This window comes from Mustela putorius, unplaced genomic scaffold (assembly GCF_011764305.1).
Source record: "Mustela putorius furo isolate JIRA1106 unplaced genomic scaffold, ASM1176430v1.1 tig00000585_pilon_pilon_pilon, whole genome shotgun sequence".
NCBI lineage: Eukaryota > Metazoa > Chordata > Mammalia > Carnivora > Mustelidae > Mustela > Mustela putorius.
Genome location: NW_025421424.1, coordinates 6,793,351 through 6,817,974, shown reverse-complemented (window position 1 = coordinate 6,817,974; position 24,624 = coordinate 6,793,351). Strand labels below are relative to the sequence as shown.

The 24,624-nt window shown below is 35.8% G+C and overlaps 2 protein-coding genes across 3 annotated transcripts in view; both read left to right on the top strand.

The window, feature by feature from the left end:
• The first annotated feature begins 1,188 nt into the window (after positions 1 to 1,188).
• LOC101683335 (bile acid receptor-like) lies at positions 1,189 to 21,146 on the top strand. 2 transcript variants are annotated; one of them, XM_004769872.3, is made up of 11 exons: positions 1,189 to 1,371; positions 6,623 to 6,733; positions 10,253 to 10,615; positions 13,586 to 13,726; positions 15,459 to 15,601; positions 15,695 to 15,799; positions 15,936 to 16,035; positions 16,839 to 16,961; positions 17,368 to 17,493; positions 17,654 to 17,767; positions 20,092 to 21,146. In XM_004769872.3, the coding sequence occupies exons 2-11, from the start codon at positions 6,670 to 6,672 to the stop codon at positions 20,337 to 20,339; spliced, it is 1,527 nt and encodes a 508-aa protein (XP_004769929.1). In that variant the 5' UTR covers positions 1,189 to 1,371; positions 6,623 to 6,669; the 3' UTR covers positions 20,340 to 21,146. The 2 variants fall into 2 exon arrangements, with proteins under 2 accessions (XP_004769929.1, XP_044937810.1); XM_045081875.1 differs by lacking the exon at positions 1,189 to 1,371 and adding an exon at positions 1,390 to 1,706.
• A 254-nt stretch (positions 21,147 to 21,400) lies between these two features.
• SYCP1 (synaptonemal complex protein 1) overlaps positions 21,401 to 24,624 on the top strand; it is a 142,142-nt gene continuing 138,918 nt past the window's right edge. The window contains exons 1-2 of the mRNA XM_045081874.1: positions 21,401 to 23,038; positions 23,539 to 23,670. Coding sequence (XP_044937809.1) covers positions 23,563 to 23,670 — 108 coding nt within the window. The 5' untranslated portion in view covers positions 21,401 to 23,038; positions 23,539 to 23,562. The remainder of the gene's footprint in view (positions 23,039 to 23,538; positions 23,671 to 24,624) is intronic.

Sequence of the window (24,624 nt, the reverse complement as noted above, 5' to 3'; positions counted from 1 at the left end):
AAGTTCTTTTAAAAATGTTTTTTTAAGAAACAAATGTCCCTGATAAATATTTAGAAGTTAAGCATTGCTTTTAAAACACATCAAGTACTGTCTGTTTGTTTTGCTGTCTTTCATTGTAAGGTTTTTAGTAGAGTGTCACTTCTTTTAAGACATAATTTGGAGCCTGTTTTTGGAATATTTTAGAATCAAATAAATGAATTATAATGCCGAGACTATTATTCTTTGATTCACTGATTAAAATTTATAGATCCAGGGACTATTATCTTAAAAGAGAAACAAAACTCATGTGACATGACTTGGAGATTTTATTATGAATTCTTCCCAGTAATAGATAAGGACCCTTGAAGAAGTCAGCATCAACTTAGTAGTTGTGAAGTCAGAAACTGAATGTGGACTGAGATCAAGTGCCAAGAAAGGTAGACTATTGTATCCCAGGCCACATGAATGTGACACTAGAACCAGGGAGGACAGAGACTACAGCCTACAGTCCTATAAAATAAACGAGTCAGCAGAGAGGGGACCAGGAGAATGGTAGTGTAGCTGTGGAATATATTTATAACCTTGGTTCTGTAGAAATGCCTTGCAGAGGTGAGACCATGACCCTGGTATCCAACAAGCTTTGTTCATGTAGATGACATTAAAAAATCATGGTGAACTTACCTACATATCTTGTTCAACTGTTTGCATTTGCACTGAGTTTAACCTCTGCCACTAACTAGTGATGAGCCCCTGAAAAAGGAGTAGTATCTATCTGTGTGGCAGTTTTTCTAAGCCAAAAAATGGAGAGGGTTGGATTAGATGACTTGTACCCATCTTAATTATTATTCACATTTATAATTGGGCTAACACCTTTTTTTGGGTAGGGAATGCAGAGATCAACTTCAAGTTGAATTGTTGTAACACCTGTATTAGTGGAGTCTGAATTAATGAGGGGTTTTCCTTTCCTGTGCATATTGCTTAGTAGTTTCTAGAGACCCAGTGTTTTGTAACCAAAATGGGAGAATGTCAAATTTAATCAAGAAAACAAAATATTTATTAAGTAAACAATAAAGAACTCTGGGAGAGTGTGACCTGAAGGTCCCAAAGACCTCTATCCCTGATGATCTGGTTATTATTTGATTTATGTCAAATAATAACTGCCCTTGTTTTGACCTAAGAGAGGATTGTGTGGGAAGTTTGTCTCTGAGATAGAGCTGAAGCTTTGCTCTGCAGAGTGTCTGGAGCCTAAGTGTATGCAGAGTGCCCCCCCTCTTGGCTCCTTGATAAATAGGGAAAAGGTCCAGTTTGCTCCAGCTGGAAAGTTGAAGTTGTTAAATCCATTTATACTTGTTCTGCGAGGAAAAGGACAATCTCTAGTCATATTGTTTAACTGTGAGTATTTTGTCTTCCCTCAAAACCCCAAATTTTATAGTTTTATGCTGTCTCAATTAAATATGAATGTTAATTTTGTGGGCAATTGAAACTATTGTTAAACTGTAAACGGTTGAGGGTATTTTTGGAACTCTATTTAGTTTCTACCACATTCATTTAGCTTTTGCGAAATGAATAAGCCAATTGTTGTTACTATGATAGTCAAACTATAAAAAGCATTTGCTCCTTGAAGATGAGAAATTTAAGAAGATTATACAGTGATTGGTCTTCTCCTGAAGAATGACAAGGCAATTTTGGACTGTGGTTGGACTCCAGGTGACATTTGATGTAATAATGTAAGTTGGTTCACGGTGATATTTACTCTTACATTTTATAATGAAACTTGTTTTTAATCAATAACTTCTTCTTAAAATACATTTTATTTTTTGAAACAACAGGTTATATGTGAACTCAAGGCAACTTGAAATATATCAAGTTATATATTTTATATATATTCAATATATGTAATATATTGAAATATATTCTGATAAAGGTGTATTCTGGGAATTAAACTTCTACTCAAAATGCTATGGTTATACAAAGTATAAAAATTTTTATGGACACAAAATATATTTCTAGATCTCTGAAGTATATATTTATTTCATAGTCACAAATTTTCTAAATGTATAGTCTGATTTCTCTCTTAAGCTGTGAAAATTACTTGACATAATATTAATTAAATACTGTTTTCATTTAAAACTGTATATGGAATTGCATAATTCCATTTATATGAAATGTCTAGAATAGGCAAATACATAGGAACTGTGCTAGGGATTGGGGGAGGAAAGAATGGGAAGTGATCGCTTATGGGTAGGGAATTTTACTTTGCAGTAATACGAATGCTCTGGAATTAAATGGTAGTGATAGTTACACACTCTGTGAATATTCTAAAAATGAAGAATTGTACAATTTAAAAGGTGAATTTTATATTATGTAAATTACATCTCAATGAAGCTGTATAATAAAACTCTATGTGAAAACTTCAGCATGTAAAATCTTCCCAGTATTCTAAGGTTAAAGGACAGATTCTTATAAAAAAATCAAGAAGCCTTCATTTGTGCTGTTATTCAAATATATCCGTTTCATTTTCATTTTTCTTGGTTCCAATAAGTTCAGAGAACTTTGGCTCAAAGAGGCTCTGCTGTAAAAAATTTTTTATAATTATGTATCATAGAGCACTATCATTCATTTTTTTTGGTAGAGACTACTGTGAAAACTGAAATTTTCAGTTTTTCTTATGAAGCCATCTACTTTTCAGTTATATTAATTTTATTCAATGTATTATTCATGATTCAGATGACATATATTGCAAGAGTAAAAATATAAAAACTGTAAAGTTCTTTAACATGTGGAGGATATAGTTCTCTGGAGTCAATATGTTTTTCCTGGTAAAGTTCTAGCCATATGAAGATTTACTTAGCACAATACCTAGTTAAGGCAGAGGAGATGCAAATTCATTTCTGCAATTAAGTATCTTTTCAGTAAAATAGCTATTATAATCTATGAAAAATCTATTATAATCTAAAGTATTTGTTAATGAAAAAAATATAGACTTTGCCCATGCTAAATTGATCCTCTTGATAAAAGCTCCTCTCTTAACTGAGTTATTTTTGTTTTTAAATAAATATTTACTAGGAAAGATAACAAAACAGAATCACTCCAGGATTACTGTAACTTTTCTTTTTAATAAGATAGGAAGTTTTTGATTACATACTTCCCTCTATGCTATTAATAATCTACTTGAGTGTTCTTAAACTAATTTTATGAATACTTTATTTCTGAAAGTATTTATTATGCATACATATTATAATACTTCTATTAAACATCTAAAAGACTGAAGAACACATAGTGAAAAATTTTCTGTAGAAAATAATCAATATTACTATGAGCATATAAAACATAAATATTTTATATTTTAAAAGGCATATTTTTAATCAAAGTCTTTTTATGTATATGTCCCATAAATGACCTGAATATAACTAGTACATAAAAATAGGTCTGCTTTGGGATGCCTAGTTGGCTTAGGCAAGAGCCATGTCACCCTTGATCTTGGGGTCATGGGTTCGAATCCCACTTTCGATGTGGAGATTACTTAAATAAATAAATAAACTTTAAAAGAAGCCTAACAGAAAAGAGCAAAACAAAACAAAACAAAAGCCAAACAGGGGCGCCTGGATGGCTCAATTGGTTAAAGCCTCTGCCTTCTGCTCAGGTCATGATCTCAGGGTCCTGGGATAGAGCCCCACATTAGGCTCTCTGCTCAGCAGGGAGCCTGCTTCCTCCTCCTCCTCTCTCTTTCTCTCTCCCCTGCCCCTCTCTCTCTGCCTGCCTTTCTGCCTACTTGTGATCTCTGTCTGTCAAATGAAGAAATAAAATCTTAAAAAAAATTTTTAAAAACCAAACAGGTCTACTTTAGATAATATTTTTGAGTGTTTATCTACAGTATTGGAAAGATTTGGTTTCAGAACACTATTATTTACAATTTGAACCCTGATAGTGGGATCGCTGTAAAATACTTTTGTGTGTCTTTGTTAGGATAGCACCAGTTTTGTTTTAACGAGCTACCTCTGGTTCATTCTATATTATTTCTCAAACTCTCATTCAGTGAAGTCTGCATCTAAGTAGTACCAATTTTAATTTTCAATCTTCTTCAGATGTCCAATATTATATGAAGCCTAATAGTAAGTGCAGCAATTTTTAAAGAAGAGTGAGTAACTTCAAGTTTTCAGATTCATTTTTAATTTTCTAAATGTTAACTGAGGCTCAAAAGAGAAGCTTGGAAAGAACTGAACAGAACCATTGCTACAAAGTATCACATATTAAATGGATAACATTCAGAATTGTTTTTATATGGTGAGCTAATTGACTTGTTGCAATATGGAAACACGGAAGTGTTGACTGACTGATCTTACTGATTTTAGTCCTGACTTTTCAAGGGAAACTTTGTATTAAAATTTCACTTTTTTTTGGCCGGGGGCACTGTTTTTGCTTCATCCCTTTCATCCAGTGCTTATTCTAAAGGACTACTGCTGTGCTGTCAGAAGACTGGGAGATTCAAGTGCTTTTAGAAGAACATATATTCTATTAGATGATAAAGGGGACACATTTCAAAGATATTACTATTTAAATCATCTTCATCTTCATGGATATAGAAACCTCAGCCATGAAGTTCACACATGAATAATAAATCAAAGGAACAGACTTTTCAATATAATCTCAGAGGCTAAGAAATTTGTCACATAAATTTTTTGGCATGATTTAAAACCCATTTTCTTTTCCTTTCTCTCTCTTTTTTTTTTTTTTGTTCTTTTTAAAGGTGAAAACTGTCTTTATCTTTAATAGAGAGGATAAAGCTATAAAAGACTATGGACTTTAGAGTGACCTTTATTTTCTTCAAATAATTTTCAATTTCTTAAGCTGTGATTTCCTGTTGAAGTTTATTGAAATTTTTGGAGTTCCTTTCTAGGTAATAACAAAAACAAACAGTTTTTCCTGTTAAGGGTTCATCTTAGATTGTGAATAATTTTTTTAAAAAGATTTTATTTATTTGAGAGAGAGAGAGACAGCGAGAGCAGGACACAAGCGAGGGGAGTGGGAGAAGGAGCAGCAGGCTTCCCGCCAAGCAGGGAGCTGGATGCAGGGCTGGATCCCAGGTCCCCGGGATCATGACCCGAGCTGAAGGCAGACACCAATGACTGAGCTACCCAGGCGCCCCTGTGAATAATTTTTCTTATAAAAGCTTATGATTTTTAGACTTTACCATTTAAAATTTTTTAAAATTCCATTTAGTTAACATATTTGATATTAGTTTCACAGGTAGAACTTAATGATTCATCAGTTTCATATAACACCCAGTGCTTATTACATCAAGGGCCCTCCTTAATGCCCATCACCCAGTTACCCCATCCTCCCACCTCCTTCTCCTCCAGTAAACCTTAGTTTGTTTCCTAAAGTTAAAAGAGTCTCTTGTGGTTTGCCTCCCTCTGTTTTCATCTTATTTTTTATTCCCTTCCCCTATGTTCATCAGTTTTGTTTCTTAAATTCCACATATGAGTGAAATCATATATTTGTCTTTCTCTGACTTATTTCCCTTAGTTCCACGCATGTCATTGGAAATGGCAGGATTTCATTCTTTTGGGTGCCTGAGTAATATTCCATTGTATGTGTATACATATACCACATCTTCTTTATCCATTCATCTGTTGATGGGCATGCGGGTTATTGTGGACATTGCTGCTATAAACATTGAGGTGCATGTAGCCTTTCAAGAATCACTATGTTTGTACCCTTTGGATAAATATCTAGTAGTGCAAATGCTGGGTTGTAGGGTAGCTCTATTTTTAGCTTTTTGAGGAACCTTCATACTATTTTCCAGAGTGGCTCTGTCCACTTTGCATTCCCACCAACAGTGTAAGAGCGTTCCCCTTTCTCTGCATCCTTGCCAACATCTGTTGTTTCCTGAGTTGTTCATTTTAGTTTTAGACTTTACTATTAAAAAGTATAACACTTTTCCCAGTAATCCATACATTTTTTTTTGGAAGAGAAAATTTTAATTAGTCAAGCGAGCCAAAATTAGTATTTTAATGTTTAGCATATCACAGGGCTAAGAAAATAGAGCAGATTTAGAAGATAAAAACAAATGCTATGAAAGCAATTTTTTCCTATTCTTTAATTTCTTTCATGAAAAAGTCCAATTTTTCTTCCCAATTCATCTAAAGTTAGAACACTGAGATCTTGGAACTATTAGAATAGTGATGATAAGAATGAGTTATTAAGAACTTTGCTAGATTTTACATATATTAATTCAACTCCGCCAACAACTTTGCTAGGAAGGTTTTATTATTTTTCTTTTACAAATGAAGAAACTAAGGTTTAAGGAGATTTAATGAATGACCCATAAATAAGTAGCAAAAGCAGTATATGAAGCCTAACACCAAAGCTTGGTAAACTTTCAAAAGCCACTTTCATTATTACCAAGATTTATTGAATTGTTTGTAAAAAGCCAAGCAATAAAAAATTGGCAGAATTAATAATTTGGTGTGTAGAGATATGAGAACTCAATATTCTTCCAGTTAAAGGGTAAATAGAAATGTCTAGTGTAAAAATTCTACTAAACTCTTTATTTTTCAAAAATAGTATTGTACTTTTATAAAATCATGCTGACTTGATGAGCATACTTTCAAAGAGTCTGCAAAAGTTTTGTTTCCTTCAGTTCTATTTCAGCATTCACCGATGAATAAGTGAGACTTGGAGCAGAGAATGGCAAATTCTTATGTCACTACATCTGATGGTTACTGTTTTGCTGAACCAGTGCAGTACTATGGTATGTAACAAAAAGCTATGGTATAATGGTTGATAAAACACTTCTTGTGTGACATTATGGTTAATTGCAGAGCTTTTTTTTTAAGAAATTAACAAGCAAACCAAAGAGTTTAAGTTTTTCCCTACAAGAAAAATTAAAATAAAAACTTTAAAAAATCATTCTCTTACAAAGGAATGTAATTAATTTCAAAAAAATCAGTAACTCTAAAATGTTGTAAGCAAGAATCAAATGTAAAGAGAGAAAAGCCTGATAGTCTAAAATTGTATTTGATTTTTAAAATTTGAATTAACATGCAAATTAGAATTTATTTTTAGGGTTTAGCTGAAGATAGTTCACATGCAATTCAGTAAATGTGGCTCAGAGTAGTTATTTCATATACTTGAAATTTTCATCTTAATATAAGATTTTTATCAAAGGGAAAGAAATAGAAACAATGCAGGATACAAAAGGAATTTTCTCCAAAAAGACTAAGGCTATAAGATAAACTTAATTAAATTTTTTAATCTTTAATCTTTTGTTTTTGTGGGTTTAAAAATTATTTATTAATTTATTTATTATTTATATTGTTAGGGTCCATGATCAAAGGAGCGAGACTGATACAAAGCGAAGGTCAAGCTAAGCTTTATTTTTCACCAGCACAGAGAATCAAGTCCACCGGTCCGGGCGCCTCTTACAGAGAGAGCAACCCCTCCCAGCCTCACAGACTAACTTTTAAAGGGCAATGGTCATGTGGTTGAGCCTGGCCACACACAGGTGGCCAATGAGATTGTAACACACAGTGAAAGTTGCATAGTCCTGCTAGGTCACACGCAGGTGGCCAATTGAATTAAATTCACCCTATAGTAGCTATTTGAACTAGCCTATCACCTTGGTCAGAATTGGCACCCAAGAGGTGCCCAAAAGGTGGGGCCCACATTATTTTATTTTAAGATTTTATTTATTTGACAGAGAGAGATCACAAGTAGAGAGAGAGAGAGAGAGAGAGAGAGGAGGAAGCAGGCTCCCTGCCTAGCAGAGAGCCCGATGCAGGACTTGATTCCAGGACCCTGAGATCATGACCTGAGCCGAAGGCAGAGGCTTAACCCACTGAACGACCCAGGCAGCCCGGGCCCACATTTTTTTTAGGGAGATAGTGATTAACGATGTCTCCACCTGGCCTGACCCGCCCTTGTATTTGGGCTCTGTTATCAGGGACTGGTCGACCATATTTTACTTGTTTCCTGGACTTGCTTTTAAGTAAGTTCCCCTGGCATCGGGATGGGGTGGGGGGTAGGGTCAGTTTAAGTTTTACTGCAGAAACAACAAAACCACTGTTTAACTGAGATGGAATCGTTCTGGCTAAATAGGCCCTTACAATATTATTTATTAAATTTTTGAAAATTTAAATTTAATTAATTAACATATAATGTATTATTGGTTTCAGAGGTAGAGGTCAATGATTCATCAGTCTTATACCCAGTGCTCATTACATCACATGCCCTCCTTAATGCCCATTATATAAATTTAAATGCCGTTTTCTTTTAGGGTTAAGGTAAAGGTTAGGGCTTCAATTCTAATTTCCATGCTAATGGAACATCAGCTAGTATTATGCAGTCTTTTGACACTAATTCAAGAAAGGCCCTCTTTAATAAAAAAAGTTACATTGTTTTTACTGATAACCTTTCTTTTTATATTAGGTTATTATTAGTATTTATTCAACACTTAGCATTAGAGTGAATGCTATGAGATTGCAAGTGAATTATGTGCGTTAATAAAAATTATACTGTTTACCAATCTTGGTGGTATAATTTTGAGATTAAAAGTAAGTTTAATCACCTGACTCAGCATCAGGAAAAGTACAAATATTACTAGTTACAGATATAGATATTCAGTATTCCTGGGTCCTTTTGGAGCCAATTTTCTGGATTTAGACTTAGAAATTTTCCTGAAAGCAGAATTTTGCTTACAAAATTCCTTGGAGACTTACGCCATCCCTGGCACCTGGGTGGCTCAGTTTGGTTAGGAGGCTGGCTCTTGATTTTGGTGCAGACCATGATCTCAGTGATGAAGTTTTAGAATATAAGGGAGGTTTAAGTGGGGTCAGGTCCAGAGCCAATGACCAAGAAAGAATTCTTGAGACATCTATGGTTCAGAATGGTGGTTTATTAAAGCAGAGGGACAGGACCGATGGGCAGAAAGAGCTGCTACCTGGGGTTGTGAGGAGCGGCCCATTATATGACTTACAAGTTGGGAGGGGGTCAGGGATGGTGTAAGTCTCCAAGGAATTTTGTAAGCAAGGTTTCCAGGACATTGAGGGGCTAGATATTGTTGGGGAAAAAGGTTATTCATTACCAGTAATAAAGCCTTTGTTGGTGAGAACCTTTAGATGTGTATCAGTGGTCATATGCTTGGAGAGTTTTGAGATAAAGGAAGTTTTCAAAGGAATTGTTAAAGTAGACTTCAGGATCCTGGTTGAGGGTAGGGGTCCTCAGGCTAGGATTGCCCTTTGCCCTTAGCAAAGCATTAAGGTGGAGTAGTTGAGTCCCTAGAGAAATGTCACTCTGCCTGTTTCGAGGGCTTGTCAGTGGGTGAGGAAATTTAATAATTTTTTCTTCTGCCTGTTTCCCACATCATCAGGGGCCAGGAATCAAGTGGGGAGTTTGCCCAAGGATTCTCTCTCCTTCTCCCTTTGCCCCTCCCCAAGCTCGCGCATGTGCGCACTCTCTCTGAAATAAATAGATAAATCTTAAAAAAGAAAGTAAGTTGGTGTTTGGAAGCTTCTGGTAATTATAATAATGATATTCATTAAGCATTAGTTTATATTTTATATATGCTTTTGCATACCATATTTTGTTTCATCCTTATAGTAACCTGGTAAAGCAGGCAAATTTATCCCCAGATAATTGATAGTTAGAATTGTTAGTCAACAAAATGCAAAAGAAACTAGTAATTTAAATCAGGTGTACAAATGGCAAAGGACAGTGTTAAGGTATATTTAATGGGAGTTCAAACAAAAACATATATATATATATATATATATATATATATATACACACACACATACATATATTTGCTTGAAATAACCAAGTAAAATTGTATTTTAGTTTGATTTTTTTGGGGGGGTGTGGGATAATTTATTAATTCATGTCTTTACTGACCTGACTGTACTGCAAACCACTTTATCCACACAAGGGAAATGCAAAGGATTGGGAAAGCCTTCTTTCCTTCCAGACAAGGGGAAATACACATTTCTAGTTAAGAAGGGAGACTGGATTGATACGTAAGCCATTAGCAACAGACTGGCCTTTTTCCCAGTCCCAGAGCAACCTCCGCCTACCCCTGGAATGGCAGCACTTATGAAGCAGGATAAATCAGTTTACTGCCCGCTCCTTGCTCCTGGTGCTGGCCAGCAAGTCCTTGCGACGCAGTGGACATGTTGAACTCATTGTTGAGCACACAGCCCTTTGACATTTGAAAATAATTATGGAATTTTGACTTTTTACCGTTTGTTCTTTTTTTTTTTTATATTAAAACAACTAGATATTCTGCCAGAGCAAATCAACTATCAGCTGCACGACACTGATTTTCAAGAATCAGCTTATTGCCAGTATTCTACGGTCCAGTTTCCAACAGCTCTGCAGTCCCAATCTTTACAAAGTCATTTCAACACTTACAGCTTGGATCCACAGTTTGGTGGTGGAGAGTGTGTATTTGGTTCCTATGAACTAAATAAACCCACTTATGTGGTTGACCATGATGCTGAAGATGGCTATTCTGGAATAAAAAGGCCCAGACTCACTCACTCTTCTATTCGGATTAAGCGACAGGAAGAACTCTGTGTAGTTTGTGGTGATAAAGCATCAGGATATCATTATAATGCACTTACTTGCGAAGGTTGCAAGGGTAAGGAAAAAGTTAAAATCAAACTGAAAGTCCTAGTGTTTACTGAAGAGTCATAGAAGTTTAGGCGTGTAAGAATACTCTTATTTTTCAGAGTGTGAAAAATAAAACCAGAGAGAGCCAATGATACATTTAAAAGTGGTCAATCCGTGCCTAGAAGACATGAAAATGGAATAGCTTTGATTTAGTTTTCATTTTTGATGAAAACTTTTACATTTAAATAGAAAATTCAGTATTTATGCTGCAGGAGGTTTCTGTGGTTTTAGATGAATCGGATATTGGAATAGAAAATGATTTTTAGGGGCTCCTGGGTGGCTCGATTGGTTGGGCGACTGGCTCTTGGTTTTGGCTCAGGTTGTGATCTCTGGTGGTGGGATCAAGGCTGGAGTGCAAGGCTCTGTGCTTGGCTCAGAGTCTGCTTGTCCCTCTCCCTTCCCCTCTGCCCCTTCCCTCCACCCCTCTGCTCCAGCACATACGCGTTCTATCTTTGTCAAATAAATAAATTAATTAATTAATAAAATCTTTAAGAAAAAAATGATTTTTAAAAATATCTGAATGTTAACTTCTCCATCTTCTCATGTGTTTGATATAATTCATGCATTAGAAGGGAATTTGAATTAAATGATTTCTATGATGCTATTTTAATTTCTTTGAATGCTTTTCTGAAAACAAACGGGAGGCTTGCAAGTGAAGATCATAATTGACCATGGGATTTTCAAAGAGTGAAAATAGTCCTTGATGAAGTTTTGAGTCCTTGATGAAGTTTGAAACACTCCTGCAATGTTTTTATTTACAATTGCAATGTTGTGACAGAACCCGGAAATCATTAGGCAATGCATCTTGTTAAGCATGTCTGTTTAGAAGATCAGGGTGAAGATTTGCTATCAGAATCTCACAACTCATCCCTCACAAAGAATAGCCAAATGAAGACTGTGGGAAATTAGGTACCAGCTTTATGAATAGAATAGCTGGGCAAGTATTTGCTTATTTTTAAGAGGTAGGGCCTTGCTGTTCAAACTAGATGGAAGAAGGGGCCCCTGGGTTAAGCGCCTGCCTTCACCTCAGGTCATGATCCCCGTATCCTGGGATCCAGCTCCCACATCACATTGAGCTCTCTGCTCAGTGGTGAACCTGCTTCTCCCTCTCCTGACCCTCACTCATGTTTGTCCTCTCTCTCTACTGCTCTTTCTCTCTCTTTTAAATAAATAAATAATCTTAAAAAAAAAAAAAAAGCTAGATGGAAGATGAGGCATGGTTCTAGAACTTAAGCTGATATTTCTACTTCCTTTGCTGAATTTAAATCACAAAACTCTCAAGTGTGGTCTACAGAAAAAAAGAGTATGGCAGGTCTCTAAGAGGGGCATTGACAAAGATTGTCAACTTTACTGCTTGGAATGGATTAAGAGGAAGATAGCAGAGGTTACTGCATAGGAATAGGGAATGAAAGAGGAAATGAGAAGGGGGGCTGCTATGCATGGATTTAGGAAGTGAAAAGGATAATATGGACACCTCCACCAAAACACACACACACACACACACACACATACACACATACACACACAAACCACAGCCTATTCAATGTCTCAGACCAAATAACCTAAAAATGTTTTCTAACCTGGGTGAGTGCTAAAAAAGGAAGAAGGATAGAGAAGTAAGTTTCAAAGAATAACTTTTCCTATTTGTATGGTTGAGGTGGTAATATGAGGAGAAAAGAAAAGAGATTTTCCTTATAGTTTTACAGGAGCATATATTCTTTTTTTTCTCTTTAGCTCTGTGATTTTTTAAAAATAATTTTTAAATTTTTTAATAAACATATATTATTAGCTCCAGGGTACAGGTCTGTGAATCGCCAGGTTTACACACTTCACAGCACTCACCATAGCACATACCCTCCCCAATGTCCATAACCCAACCACCCTCTCCCTAGGCCCTCCCCACCCCCCACCGGCAACCCTCAGTTTGTTTTGTGACATTAAGAGTCTCTTATGGTTTGTCTCCCTCCCGATCCCAACTTGTTTCATTTTTTCTTCTCCTACCCACTTAAGCCCCCCACGTTGCATCTCCACTTCCTCATATCAGGGAGATCATTTGATAGTTGTCTTTCTCTGATTGACTTAATTCCAGGAGCGTATATTTTTTCAAGGGCACCTTGAGAGACGCTTCATGGAATCCTGATATTCTGTACAACATAGTTGTAAAAAGGCCTTTAGATGATATATTATAGTTGTATTAAAATAGAAAGTTATCTTAATTGATGGAACTATTTTGTTTAATTTCTAGATGTGATTATTGAAAGAAACAGCCTTGGAATAGAAGATATCAATCATGAGGGAATATAAACATATATTAAATTGAATCTTACTGATGGAAAAAAGCATTTTATTGAAATAATTTAGTTATTTTGATTACTTAGCTCTACTAGGAAGATATATATTTAAAAAATGGGTCTCCTGGGTGGTTCAGTCAGTTAAGCATCTGTCTTTGGCTCAGGTCATGATCTCAGGGTCCCAGAAGCAAACCTCACATTGAGTCCCAGAAGCAAACCTCACATTGAGTCCCACATCAAGCCCCACATCAGGCTCCCTGCTCTGTGGGGAGTCTGCTTCTCCCTCTCCCTCTGCCTGCCCTGCTTGTGCTCTCTTGCTCCCTCTGTGTCAAATAAGTAAAATCTTAAACAAACAAAACCCTAAAAATACTTAATAGTGAAATTTTATTTTATTTATTTATTTATTTTTAATTTGACAAACAGAGATCTCAAGTAGGTGGAGAGGCAGGGAGAGAGAGAGAGAGAGAGAGGAAGAGAGAGAGAGAGAGAGGAGGAAGCAGACTCCCCACCGAGCAGAGAGCCTGATGTGGGGCTCAATCCCAGGACCTTGGGACGATGACCTGAGCCAAAGGCAGAGGCTTAACCCTCTGAGCCACCCAGGTGCCCCATTAATAGTGAAATTTTAAATGTACTTTTTTTGTTATTAGGTTTTTTTCGACGTAGTATCACCAAAAATGCAGTATATCACTGCAAGAATGGTGGCCACTGTGAAATGGACATGTACATGCGTAGGAAATGTCAAGAGTGCAGACTGAAAAAGTGTAAGGCAGTAGGAATGCTGGCAGAATGTAAGTGTTATTATGGACTTTGGGGATTCTTTTTTGAGGGTGATTTTAGTTTTTCTTATCTTATTGACAACATAATGCATTACTCAAATTATCATTTGGAACATTAACATACTAGTCTAGATTTAAGCTATTTCTCTAACAACTGATAGATTGGGATGACTAGTAACCAATCTAGGTAATTATTTCCATAAACCCTGTTCTACACTATATTGGTCTAATTTTGGCAATAATCATATGTTCTTCTTCATTGGAAATCCTTGTATTTTCATATGACTTAACCTAAGGTCATATAATTTATCTACAAAGAGCAGAATTTTAAATTAGTAGTTCCCCTTCTTTGGGCTTGTATCTTTAGAAGCCTACATGACAAGTAGGTATGTAGAGCCTACTAATAGCTCATAGGTGTCAAAAACCAACTCGAACAGGCGGAAGAGTACTTAGGCTGTTTGAGTTCCTTCTTTGTTCACAGTGTTTTTAGCTTATAAATTACATGATATCATGTAATCTTCAGGGTAGTACTAAGATTTTGGCCTTATTTTCACAACTCCTCCTATTTTCTAGGGCTCAAAATGTCATTGTGATTTCAAAGTTAATTTTTTTAATAAAGTATTAGTGTTTTCATGCTTAATCTAGTCTTGCTCAATCTCTTATCTTGCAATCTTTCTATTGTATTAATTTTATGGCTGTTTCTTCATTATCTCTTTTTATTTTCCTTTAACTGCTATGATAATATTCTTCAATTTTTATTAAATTACACTCCTGTTCAATAAACACCAATGCAATGATCTGTTTATATTGCATTGCTTATTTTAATAAAATCTTAACTCTTCATTGCTTGACCAAAAGGATTCCTATTATTTAAAATTCCAGGGGTGGGGGCACCTGGCTGGCTGGATTAGTTGATAGAACATATAACTCCTGATCTCAGGGTTGTGAGGTTGAGCCCCATGTTGGGGATAGAGATTACTTAAAAATCTTTAAAAAAAAAAATTCAGGTTGGAGTCGATCTTAAGGTCGTCTTGTCCAACCAGCCGAATCATTTACTTTATCTCTGAGACTGCTCAGACTGCCATAACAAAATACCATTGTCCTGTTTTATTAAGAAAAAAAGTGACTTAGCTCATTTAACAAAATCACAAAATATTTCCTTGACTTTATATAAAAAAAAAATCAAAGAAAAAAGCTCATAGATAAAGTAGTTGAACTTCTTTATCAATTGGTATTCTATGTTGTTTCCATGATATAATGTAGAAATTTCTCTAACATAAAAGGTCTAGGGGCGCCTGGGTGGCTCAATGGGTTAAGCCTCTGCCTTTGGCTCAGGTCATGATCTCAGGGGCCTGAGATCGAGCCCTCCATCGCACTCTCTGCAGGGAGCCTGCTTCCCCCCTCTCTCTGCCTGCCTCTCTCTCTACGTGTGATCTCTTGCTCTCTCTGTCAAATAAATAAATAAATGAAAGGTCTAAATTTATGGTTTGGAGATGCAAAATTGATTTTTAATTTATGTGTAGGATGACTATGTACTTGTAAGTAGAGGTAGTTATGGAAGGAAAAGAGGAAGTTAATGTAGTAAATTTAATTGCTGTGTACATGCTTGCCAAAAAAGGAAAGTTCTTTGTGAAAAGACAAGTCTATGATAATATATGTGTACAGTATAAGAACATTTTCATTAAATCCTATGATGTTATTTGCTAAACCTAAAACATCTTATTTGAATTTCATAATATCACAGGTTTGCTCACAGAAATCCAATGCAAATCAAAGAGACTTCGAAAGAACTTTAAACAGAAGAATAGTTTTTACTCTAGCATCAAAGTGGAAGAGGAAGGACTAGACAACAAGCTTGTATCATCCACCACTAGAGCTGGAAAAATGGTAAGACTCTTATAAAATTTCTTGTTTCTTTAATGATGACATGTGTTGCTTAATACAAATTCATTATAGTTTTCCCCCTACGTTTTCTTATAGATTAAGGAGAGCATGGAACTAACTCAAGAGGAACATCAGCTCATTAATAACATTGTGGCTGCTCATCAAAAATATACAATTCCTTTAGAGGAAACAAAGAAATTTGTATGTGTTCATTAATGGGGAGAAATAATTTATAACTAATTATATTAGAAAATAAGGGCATAAACATAAAAGTTAAAAATCTAAAGTTAGTTGAAAAAAATAAAATCCATTACTCTTATTTCTTTTTGTTGGCTAGCTGCAGAAGTACGTAAATCCTGAACTGAGCTTTTTGAGACTCTCGGAGACAGTGGTCCTACACCTACAGGGGTTAATGGATTTTACCAAGGGACTCCCAGGTAATCACTTTATGATCTTTGTGAAAAAATCAGTTTCATACTTAATTTTTTAAAAGTTCCCTGTTTTAAAGGAAGGGGACATTTTAGGAAAATAAAACCTGTTTTTCCACCAAAGCTGTTCATTTTGTATGCTTTAAACAATCAGGTGTGGTTGATTAAGTATCCCACTCTTGATTTTTGCTCAAGTCATAATCTCAGGGTCATGAATTTTAGCCCCACATTGTGCTCTATGCTGAGCATGGAGACTGCTTAATATTCTCTCTCTCCCTCTGCCCCTCTGGACCTCTCGTGTGCTCTCTCTCTCTCTCTCAAAACAAAATAAAACAAAAAACAATCAGATGATTAAAATATTCATATTTAAAAACATTCAAATGACTCCAAAGACTTAGTGCAAGACACATGATTGATTGTGTCTTTTAATGTTTTGAAATAAATAGTTGTTTCTGAATATAAAAATAAATCAAATTGTATAATATGAAAAAAATCAAGCTACAGTTGGCTAAAAATTATATGCACAGATAACTCACTGTAAAAATAAATTCTTTGAGGCTAAACTGACTGTGTTTAATTTGCTTTTTCCATATGAGAAAGTATTATTCTCTATTTCTGGTGAAAGTGCTCCAAAATATTATCATGTAGAATCAAGAATTTTGTTCATATTTGAAATTACAGATCTTGATTATTCTAAGGAAACACTTAGATTGACATTATAACTAAATTAATAATTAAAAACATTAAATCTTATGCCTGAAAATTACCTCTTCATTACTCATTTCAAACAATTATGTGATCTTTTCTTCAAGGATTTGAAAATTTGACAGCTGAGGACCAGACTGCATTATGCAAAGGATCAAAAACTGAAGTGATGTTCCTTCATGGGGCCCAACTTTACAGTCAGAAAGAATGTCTTTCATCAGCTTCTGAAAGTAAAAAATGTCAACCAACTCAATCTTAATGTTAACGGTTACTATTAAACACAGCAAGAAATTATATAACATCATTTTTATAATAAATATTATGTTCTCATTTGACTAGTTGGTATAAGTACTTCATGATAGCTTTTCCAATTCATTGATCTAGCCTTTGCTTTTCTTTTAAAGAAAACCTTTTATTTTTCCAATTATATGTCACCATGGAAAACATTTTTGCAGGGTTTTCTACATGAAATTTATATAAAATCTGAACTATTTATCTCAGTTTATGTTTCAGGAATAAAAATTATAAAGCTACCATTTGTTGGGAATATTTCCTGTCTAACAGATGAGGGATTGGATTTATTATCTGTATAAAGACTTTTTAAAAATCAGACTTTATATTTTTCCCTGTTACTAGGTCCTATGAGAATATCAGATCATTCAGATCATTCATTGAATTTTCCCAGTCAGAGTGATAATAGAAGTGTTATTTATTCTATGGAAACATTTTGCAATGAAGACTGTCCACCTACTACACTGACTGGTAATATTACATACAATACAAAATATTATATTGGATGGGAAAAATTGATCAGATACAATGTTTCATTTTATTACTCTGCTTTGAGAAAAGATGGTAATGGCAGTATGTTTAATTATGCACTATTGTCTGAAGAAAATATATTTGATATTAATCTTTTTAGGTATTGCTGAAGAATTTATTACCACATTATTTTGCTTCTACAGAAGAATGAGTGAACTTAATATTACTAATACTGAATATGCTCTGCTTGCAGCAATAACTGTGTTTTTTTCAGGTAAAAACCATTCAGAAATATGTATTTGGATTAAGTTTGGCAATCAAAACATGATGTCTGTGGTTATTATTCACTGATGCCAAATGTTAACTTTATTTCATCAAAATTTTCTCTTTGAGAGAATTCACTTCAGCTTATGAACATGCTATAATTTCTTGCATCTTAGAAAAAAGCCTTTTTGACCTCTAATCGCTTTCAGCTATTTTCCCATTTCTCTGCTCTACTCTACAGAAAAACATTTTTTTTCTGTGTACTCCTGCCTTCATTCATCTCATCTCATTTACTCTGGAACCCACTGTAGTCAGATTTTTGTCCCCTTCTCTCCATTCTACCATAATTTGTCAAAGACTGTCAGTAATCTGGCACTGCTGATTCCAGTTTTCAATTCTTAGTCCTCATTGTACTTGACCCATCCGCTTCATCTGGCAGAGCAGATCACTCCTTCTCTCTTGGAAAACTTTTATCACTTGGCTTCTGTTGATCATTCCTTCCTTCTAGACATTTTTCCCTCCACTTAAATTCCAGGACATCACACTCTCTTGATTTTTCTCCTCAGTGGCTGATTTTTCCATCTCCTTTGTTGATTTCTCCTTATCTACCACACTAATAAATGTTGAGTGTCCTAGAGCTCAGTTCTCTTTTCTTCTACACTTACTTCCTTTGAAATTTCATCCTATGTCATGGCTTTAAACACCATCTACATGTTAAGTCCCAAAGTTATATACCAACTTGGACTGCTCCCCTAAGCTCCCACTAAATAGTCTACTCAAGATTTCAACTTGTAGTAGACATATCAAATTTAACATCTCCCAAGGTGAACTCCTGATCTTTTCACTGATCCTCCTATATTCTTCCCCAATCTTTACTAAATGTTCATCTCCATCCTTCAAGTTACACAAGACAAAATTTGTGAAGTCATCTTTCACTACTTTCTTTCTTTTATACCCTGTCAAATATGCAACACCTCTTCTTGGCTTTAGCCTCAAAATATATCCAGAACTCAACCACTTTTTACTGTCTCTGTTCCGGCCACCCTAATGAGAACTAGTATCTTCTCTTGCTTTCCTGTTTCTGCCCTTGCCTCCCTAGAGTCTATTCTCTATATAGTAGCCAGAGTTATTCTTTTAAAACATAAGCTAGATCATTTCATTTATCTGCTCATAGCTCTTTTTTTTAATTTTTAAAAAATTTTATAAACATATAATGTATTATTAGCCCCAGGGGTACAGGTCTGTGAATTGCCAGGTTTACACATCTGCTCCTCTTTCATGGTTTCCTGTTCTACACAGGTAAAAGCCAAGTTCTTTCTATTATTGCCTACTACTATCCCTTTTTCTCACACCACCACAGCCACATTAATTTTGATACACATGTTACTTGAAAATGTCAAGCAGACTCCTGCCACAGGTTGTGTTGTATCTAACAAATATGCTTGGAAATCTCTTTCCCCAGATAATTACATTCTTCCTTTATCTATGATCTCTGTTAAATGTCATCTTACCTCTGGATTATCCTTTTAAAAATAGCAACTGACCTTCCACCCTAAATTCTTATTCTTTCTCCTGTTTATTTTTCTCTATAACACTTATCATTGTCATATTATTTATTTATTTTAAAAAAGATTCTATTTATTTATTAGACAGAGAGAGATTACAAGTAGGCAGAGAGGCAGGCAGAGAGAGAGGGGGAAGCAGGCTCCCTGCTGAACAGAGAGCCTGATGTGGGGCTCAATCCTAGGACCCTGGGATCGTGACCTGAGCCAGAGGCAGAGGCTTTAACCCACTGAGCCACCCAGGGAACCCCCCCCTTTTTAAAATTTAAAATATGTATATATCTCTTTTCTTGCCCACTCCTCCCAAACTCAGGATATAAGCTTAAAGAGGGCAGGAAATGGTGTCTGTTATGTTTGCTGCTATATCTCCACCACAATGACTGGATAAATAATTGTTGCCTACCCATTCAGAAATTCTTGGTTGGTTCTCATATTTTATAACTAGGTACTTAAGAAGCTTGCCTTTTGCTTACTGTTCATCTTGAGGAAATTAATCTTTTTAAATTTCAAGTAAGCTTGAAATTTTTCTTGTACTCTTACAACCACTTACGACCCTTCTCTTCCTATTTGACTTTATTTCTCTACCTCATAGAGTACTATGAAGATTAAAATAAGATACTATACGAAGTAAGTTACTTGCATAATATCTTGATACATTTAGGGTTTGTTAAATATTTGTTATTTTTATTATTTACAAACTGTATTGTTTTGAATTAATTATCTTCTACAACTTTCCAGTATTCATTAAGCTATATATGATGATGTTTTTCAGATCGTCCATACCTTAAAGATAAGCAGCATGTGGAAAATATACAAGAACCCATTTTACAAATTTTGTACAAATATTCAAAAATTTACCATCCAGAAGACCTACAGCATTTTGCTCGTCTCATAGGGAGGCTCACTGAACTGAGAACACTGAATCACAATTACTCAGAAATACTTAGCACCTGGAAAGCAAAGGACCCCAAATTGGCTAGTTCACTCTTGGAGAAATGGAATTTGTATTCACATTGTTGAAATTTAGAATGTTGTTGTGGTTTGTCTTAAAACTTTCTAAATCTAGATTTTTGACTCTATCATCATAGGATGACTGATTTGAAAAACAAATAGGTTTGCTAGGTAACCAATATATCACCATAAAATGGATGTCATCAGTGCTCATCAAATTTTGTGGAATATAGGACGAACCACTAGAGGGACATCTAGGACTCTTTTCAAGATTTTACTCAAAAGAAGCAATGACTATTTTGTTGCCGTTTGGTTCCTTCAAAAGGGAATAATGCTAAATAGAGTTCTTACCTGAAGAAACTTTACTTTTTTCTTTTAGTAGAAAAACTGAACGAAAATATGTAGATTATGGATATGAGAAAGGCTATCTAGTGGAAACAGTTGTAATCAGAATAAAGGTAGTTTGTGAAACTCATTAATTAGGCCAGATTGATGGATTAAGAACTTTCTAAACTTATTCCTGTTATAGCATTTTATGAATTATTAAAGGGGAACAAAACTGTTCAACTCTTACTTTTTCTTAAATTAAAAAAAAATCTTTTTAAGGCCACATTTAAAAAAATTGGTAATGGTAAGATATTAAAAAAGTTAAAATGACAAATCATCAAAATGTTTTAACATATATTAGGAAATTTAGCACAAATTACTACTCATTCTGGTAGGCAATATTTTGACATTTTTGCCAATACCTTTTGTAGAAAAAATGAAGTTCTTAAAAACTGAAAACTTTCCACAGATATTTTAATCCTTGTATGGATAGAAAGGCTATTTAGTAAAAATAAATTCTATGTGAAGTATATGAAACTGAGAAATTCTATGCTGGCTGTATTTTTAAAAAATTAATTAATTAATTAATTAATTTTAATTTTTTATTTTTTATAAACATATATTTTTATCCCCAGGGGTACAGGTCTGAGAATCGCCAGGTTTACACACTTCACAGCACTCACCATAGCACATACCCTCCCCAATGTCCATAATCCCACCCCCCTCTCCCAACCCCCTCCCCCCAGCAACCCTGTTTGTTTTGTGAGATTAAGAGTCACTTATGGTTTGTCTCCCTCACAATCCCATCTTGTTTCATTGATTCTTCTCCTACCCACTTAAGCCCCCATGTTTGGCTGTATTGTTTTGAAAGACTGTAAGTAAATAAAATACTGTGAATTTAAGTTAATTTAATCCTAGGCATAGTAACATTTTGGTTTTCAAGACAGAAAAAAAGACCATAGTCCAATTTTTTTAAGCTATAAAACTTAAACTGGATTGTTGAATTTATATCCTCAACTTTAAGAACCTCTTATTTAAATTTATTAATTATTGCCCCCACAGGGCATCTTGGGCATAAACCTTGAATCATCTCTTGGAGAGACTATTTTGTCTTTTTTAGGGTATCTAGACTGTTTCCTTAAAATGTAAAATAAAGTACTTAACCTGGATCAAAAATTTTTAAATTTTAGCAGAAACTATGATGTCTCATAGATTAAATTTATACAAAGTTGGATATTTAAACATATTACTTAAGCCCTTTGGGAAAACATCAATTATAGTACCGGAAGAAGTTAGAAAACAAAGTCAAATGTATTCAAAATGGAATTCATTCTTGTATTGCTCTAACCTAGGTATTTAGTACCACAATATTTATCGTATTTCCTCGCCACAGCTTGAAGCCAAGCAGTCAGACTTCTTTCCCTGCTTACTATTTTAAAAAGTCATCAAATCCTATTAATTTTACTTCCTAAATATACATTTGATGCCTCTTCTTCATCTTCACTGTCACGGCTCAGCTCCTCACACCTTATCCTGCCTATTAAACTCTCTCCCAAACTCCAGTCCGACATGCCTAAGCCATTTTTCATAACGACACATTTTCTTCTGACCTTGATCTTGCCTCCCTTTCTACTCAGCCCTCTTCAAGATCCCCATCCAGGAAGGCTAAAATCCAAAAGCCTTTGGAAGGCCTCCTATCTGCCAAATCTGCAGCCTCATCTCTTGCCGTTTTCCCACCTGGCCTCACACACCTACGCCAAACTTCTTGGAGTCTCTCTTGTACTACTCTCGCTCACAACCACAGGGCCTTCGCCTGTGTTCTCTCGGTCAGGAGTCCTCTTTCCCCATTAACTGTCGGCCCTCTCTCTCTCTAATCACTCTCCTATTCTTGAGCGAGGCTGTAAGAGAAGCCCAACACCTCCGTGCAGCCTCTCCTGACGCCCCAGCCCCCCCCCCAAGTGCTGCTTTCTCTGTGTTTTAACCACCCTTTCTAAATTACCACCTTTAAATGATTACACCTGGCTGTAATTATCTGCCCATCTGTTTCTTCCCGAAGACTCAACTCTTGGAGGACAGCAATGCATTTTTCACTCTCTGCTCCAATCTATCACAGTCCTTGCTAGTTTTCCTTGCATTCTCTGACAATAGCAGAATCTTAAAGAACGTCTACTCGAAGGAAAAATAGAATCCCGCGAAGAATCGTTACCAAGGTAAAGGAACATCTCGCGAGAATTGGAAGCCGGGCGAACTCTCGCAGCTGACCGTTATTTAGCCGTTAAACAGTCGGGTACCGCGCCCTTTCCTGGCTGGCCGCTGAAGGGGAGCGATTTCCCGCCTTTTCTGAGGTTCGAAGGCAGAAGCTCTCGTTGATTCTTTTTGCTGTCCTAATAGACAGCACCGCGTGGGCACCGAGTCCATGGTTTCCCCCTGAATCTTGAAAGGTAAGGGCAGGGGTCCGGAGTTCCTTTTTTTGACGACGGAGCCAGGAGCTGGGCGATAATCTGATTCGGTCGGCACCTGCGGCTCCTGCGGCCCTCCGCCTGCGAGGGCTCCCCTCCCCCAGCCCCTCCAGCACCTCCTGGGTGTCCGGTGGCCCTCGTAAGAATCTACCGTAGTTCTCGCGGTGGAGTGATGCAATTTACCAGGGCTGGCGGAGGGAGAGCTTTGTTTTCGGGCTGTCACAGCGAGGGTACCTCGGACTTTCTGGCTTATCTAGGTCGCCAGCTTGGCCATTGGTGGTGGTAGATGGTAGGAACAGCGGTGGGGTGTTTTTACTTTGACTCGCCCAGGGATGTGACGCTGCAGACTCAGTGTAGCAAAGGTTACACCCGCTCCTTTACATGGCATTTGTTGTACAGACCTTGCTTTTAAAAATAAAGCATAAAGAGTGTATTAAACAATGTAAAAACACTTTTTCCCCCCCTGCCTTCTGGGGCAATAGATAATTACAACTGGAAGAGAGAAAATGGAAAAGCAAAAGCCTTTTAAATTGTTTGTACCACCAAGATTAAGTAGCAGTCAAGTATCTGCAGTGAAACCTCAGAGTTTGGGAGGAGAGTCTAATTTCTTCAAGGTAAATTTGCATATGAATCTTGATTTGACTATTAACTTCAGGTAAGGAGACACCATGTACTTTCTTACGGGTGTTATTTTATAATTCTTTTTCCTAGAAAATGTGGCCTAATTTACCCAAGAATTTTAAACAAATTTATTTAAAATGTTAAATCCAATTTACTCGTGTTAGCTACGGTGTACAATATACTGATTTAACACTTCCATACATCACATAGTGCTTACCACAAGAAGGATCCTCCTTAATCCCCATCCCCTGTTTTACCCATCTCCCACCCTCCTCCCCTTTGGTTACCATAAGTTAGTAGTCTATAGTTAAGAGTCTGTTTCTTGGTTAGTCCCTTTCTTCCCCCTCTATGATTATCTTTTTGTTTCTTAGATTTCACATATGAGTGAAATCACATGGTATTTGTCTTTCTCTGCCTGCCTTATTTTACTTAGGATAATACACTTTAGCTTCTTCCATGTCATTGCAAATGGCAAGATTTCATTCTTTTTTATGGGTGAGTAATATACCATCTATAACCATTCATCAGTCAGTGGACACTTGAGCTTCTTCCATAGTTTGGATATTATAAGTAATGCTACAATAAACATAGGGGTCATACATCTTTTCAAATTAGTGTTTTCATAATCTTTGGGTAAATACCCAGTAGGGGAGTTGCTGAATCATAGGGGAGTTGTATTTTGAATTTTCTTTATTTAAAAAAAATTTTTTTTTTAGGAACCTCCATACTGTTTTCCAGAGTGGCTGCACCACTTTGCATTCCTACCAGCAGTGCATGAGGGATCCTTTTTCTCCACAACCTTGTCAATACTTGTTGTTTGTGTTTTTTCATTTTAGCCATTCTGACAGGTGTGGGGTGATATCGCATTGTGGTTTTAATTTGCATTTCTGTGGTGATGAATGATGTTAAGCATCTTTTCATGTGTGTGTTGACTATCTGTATATATG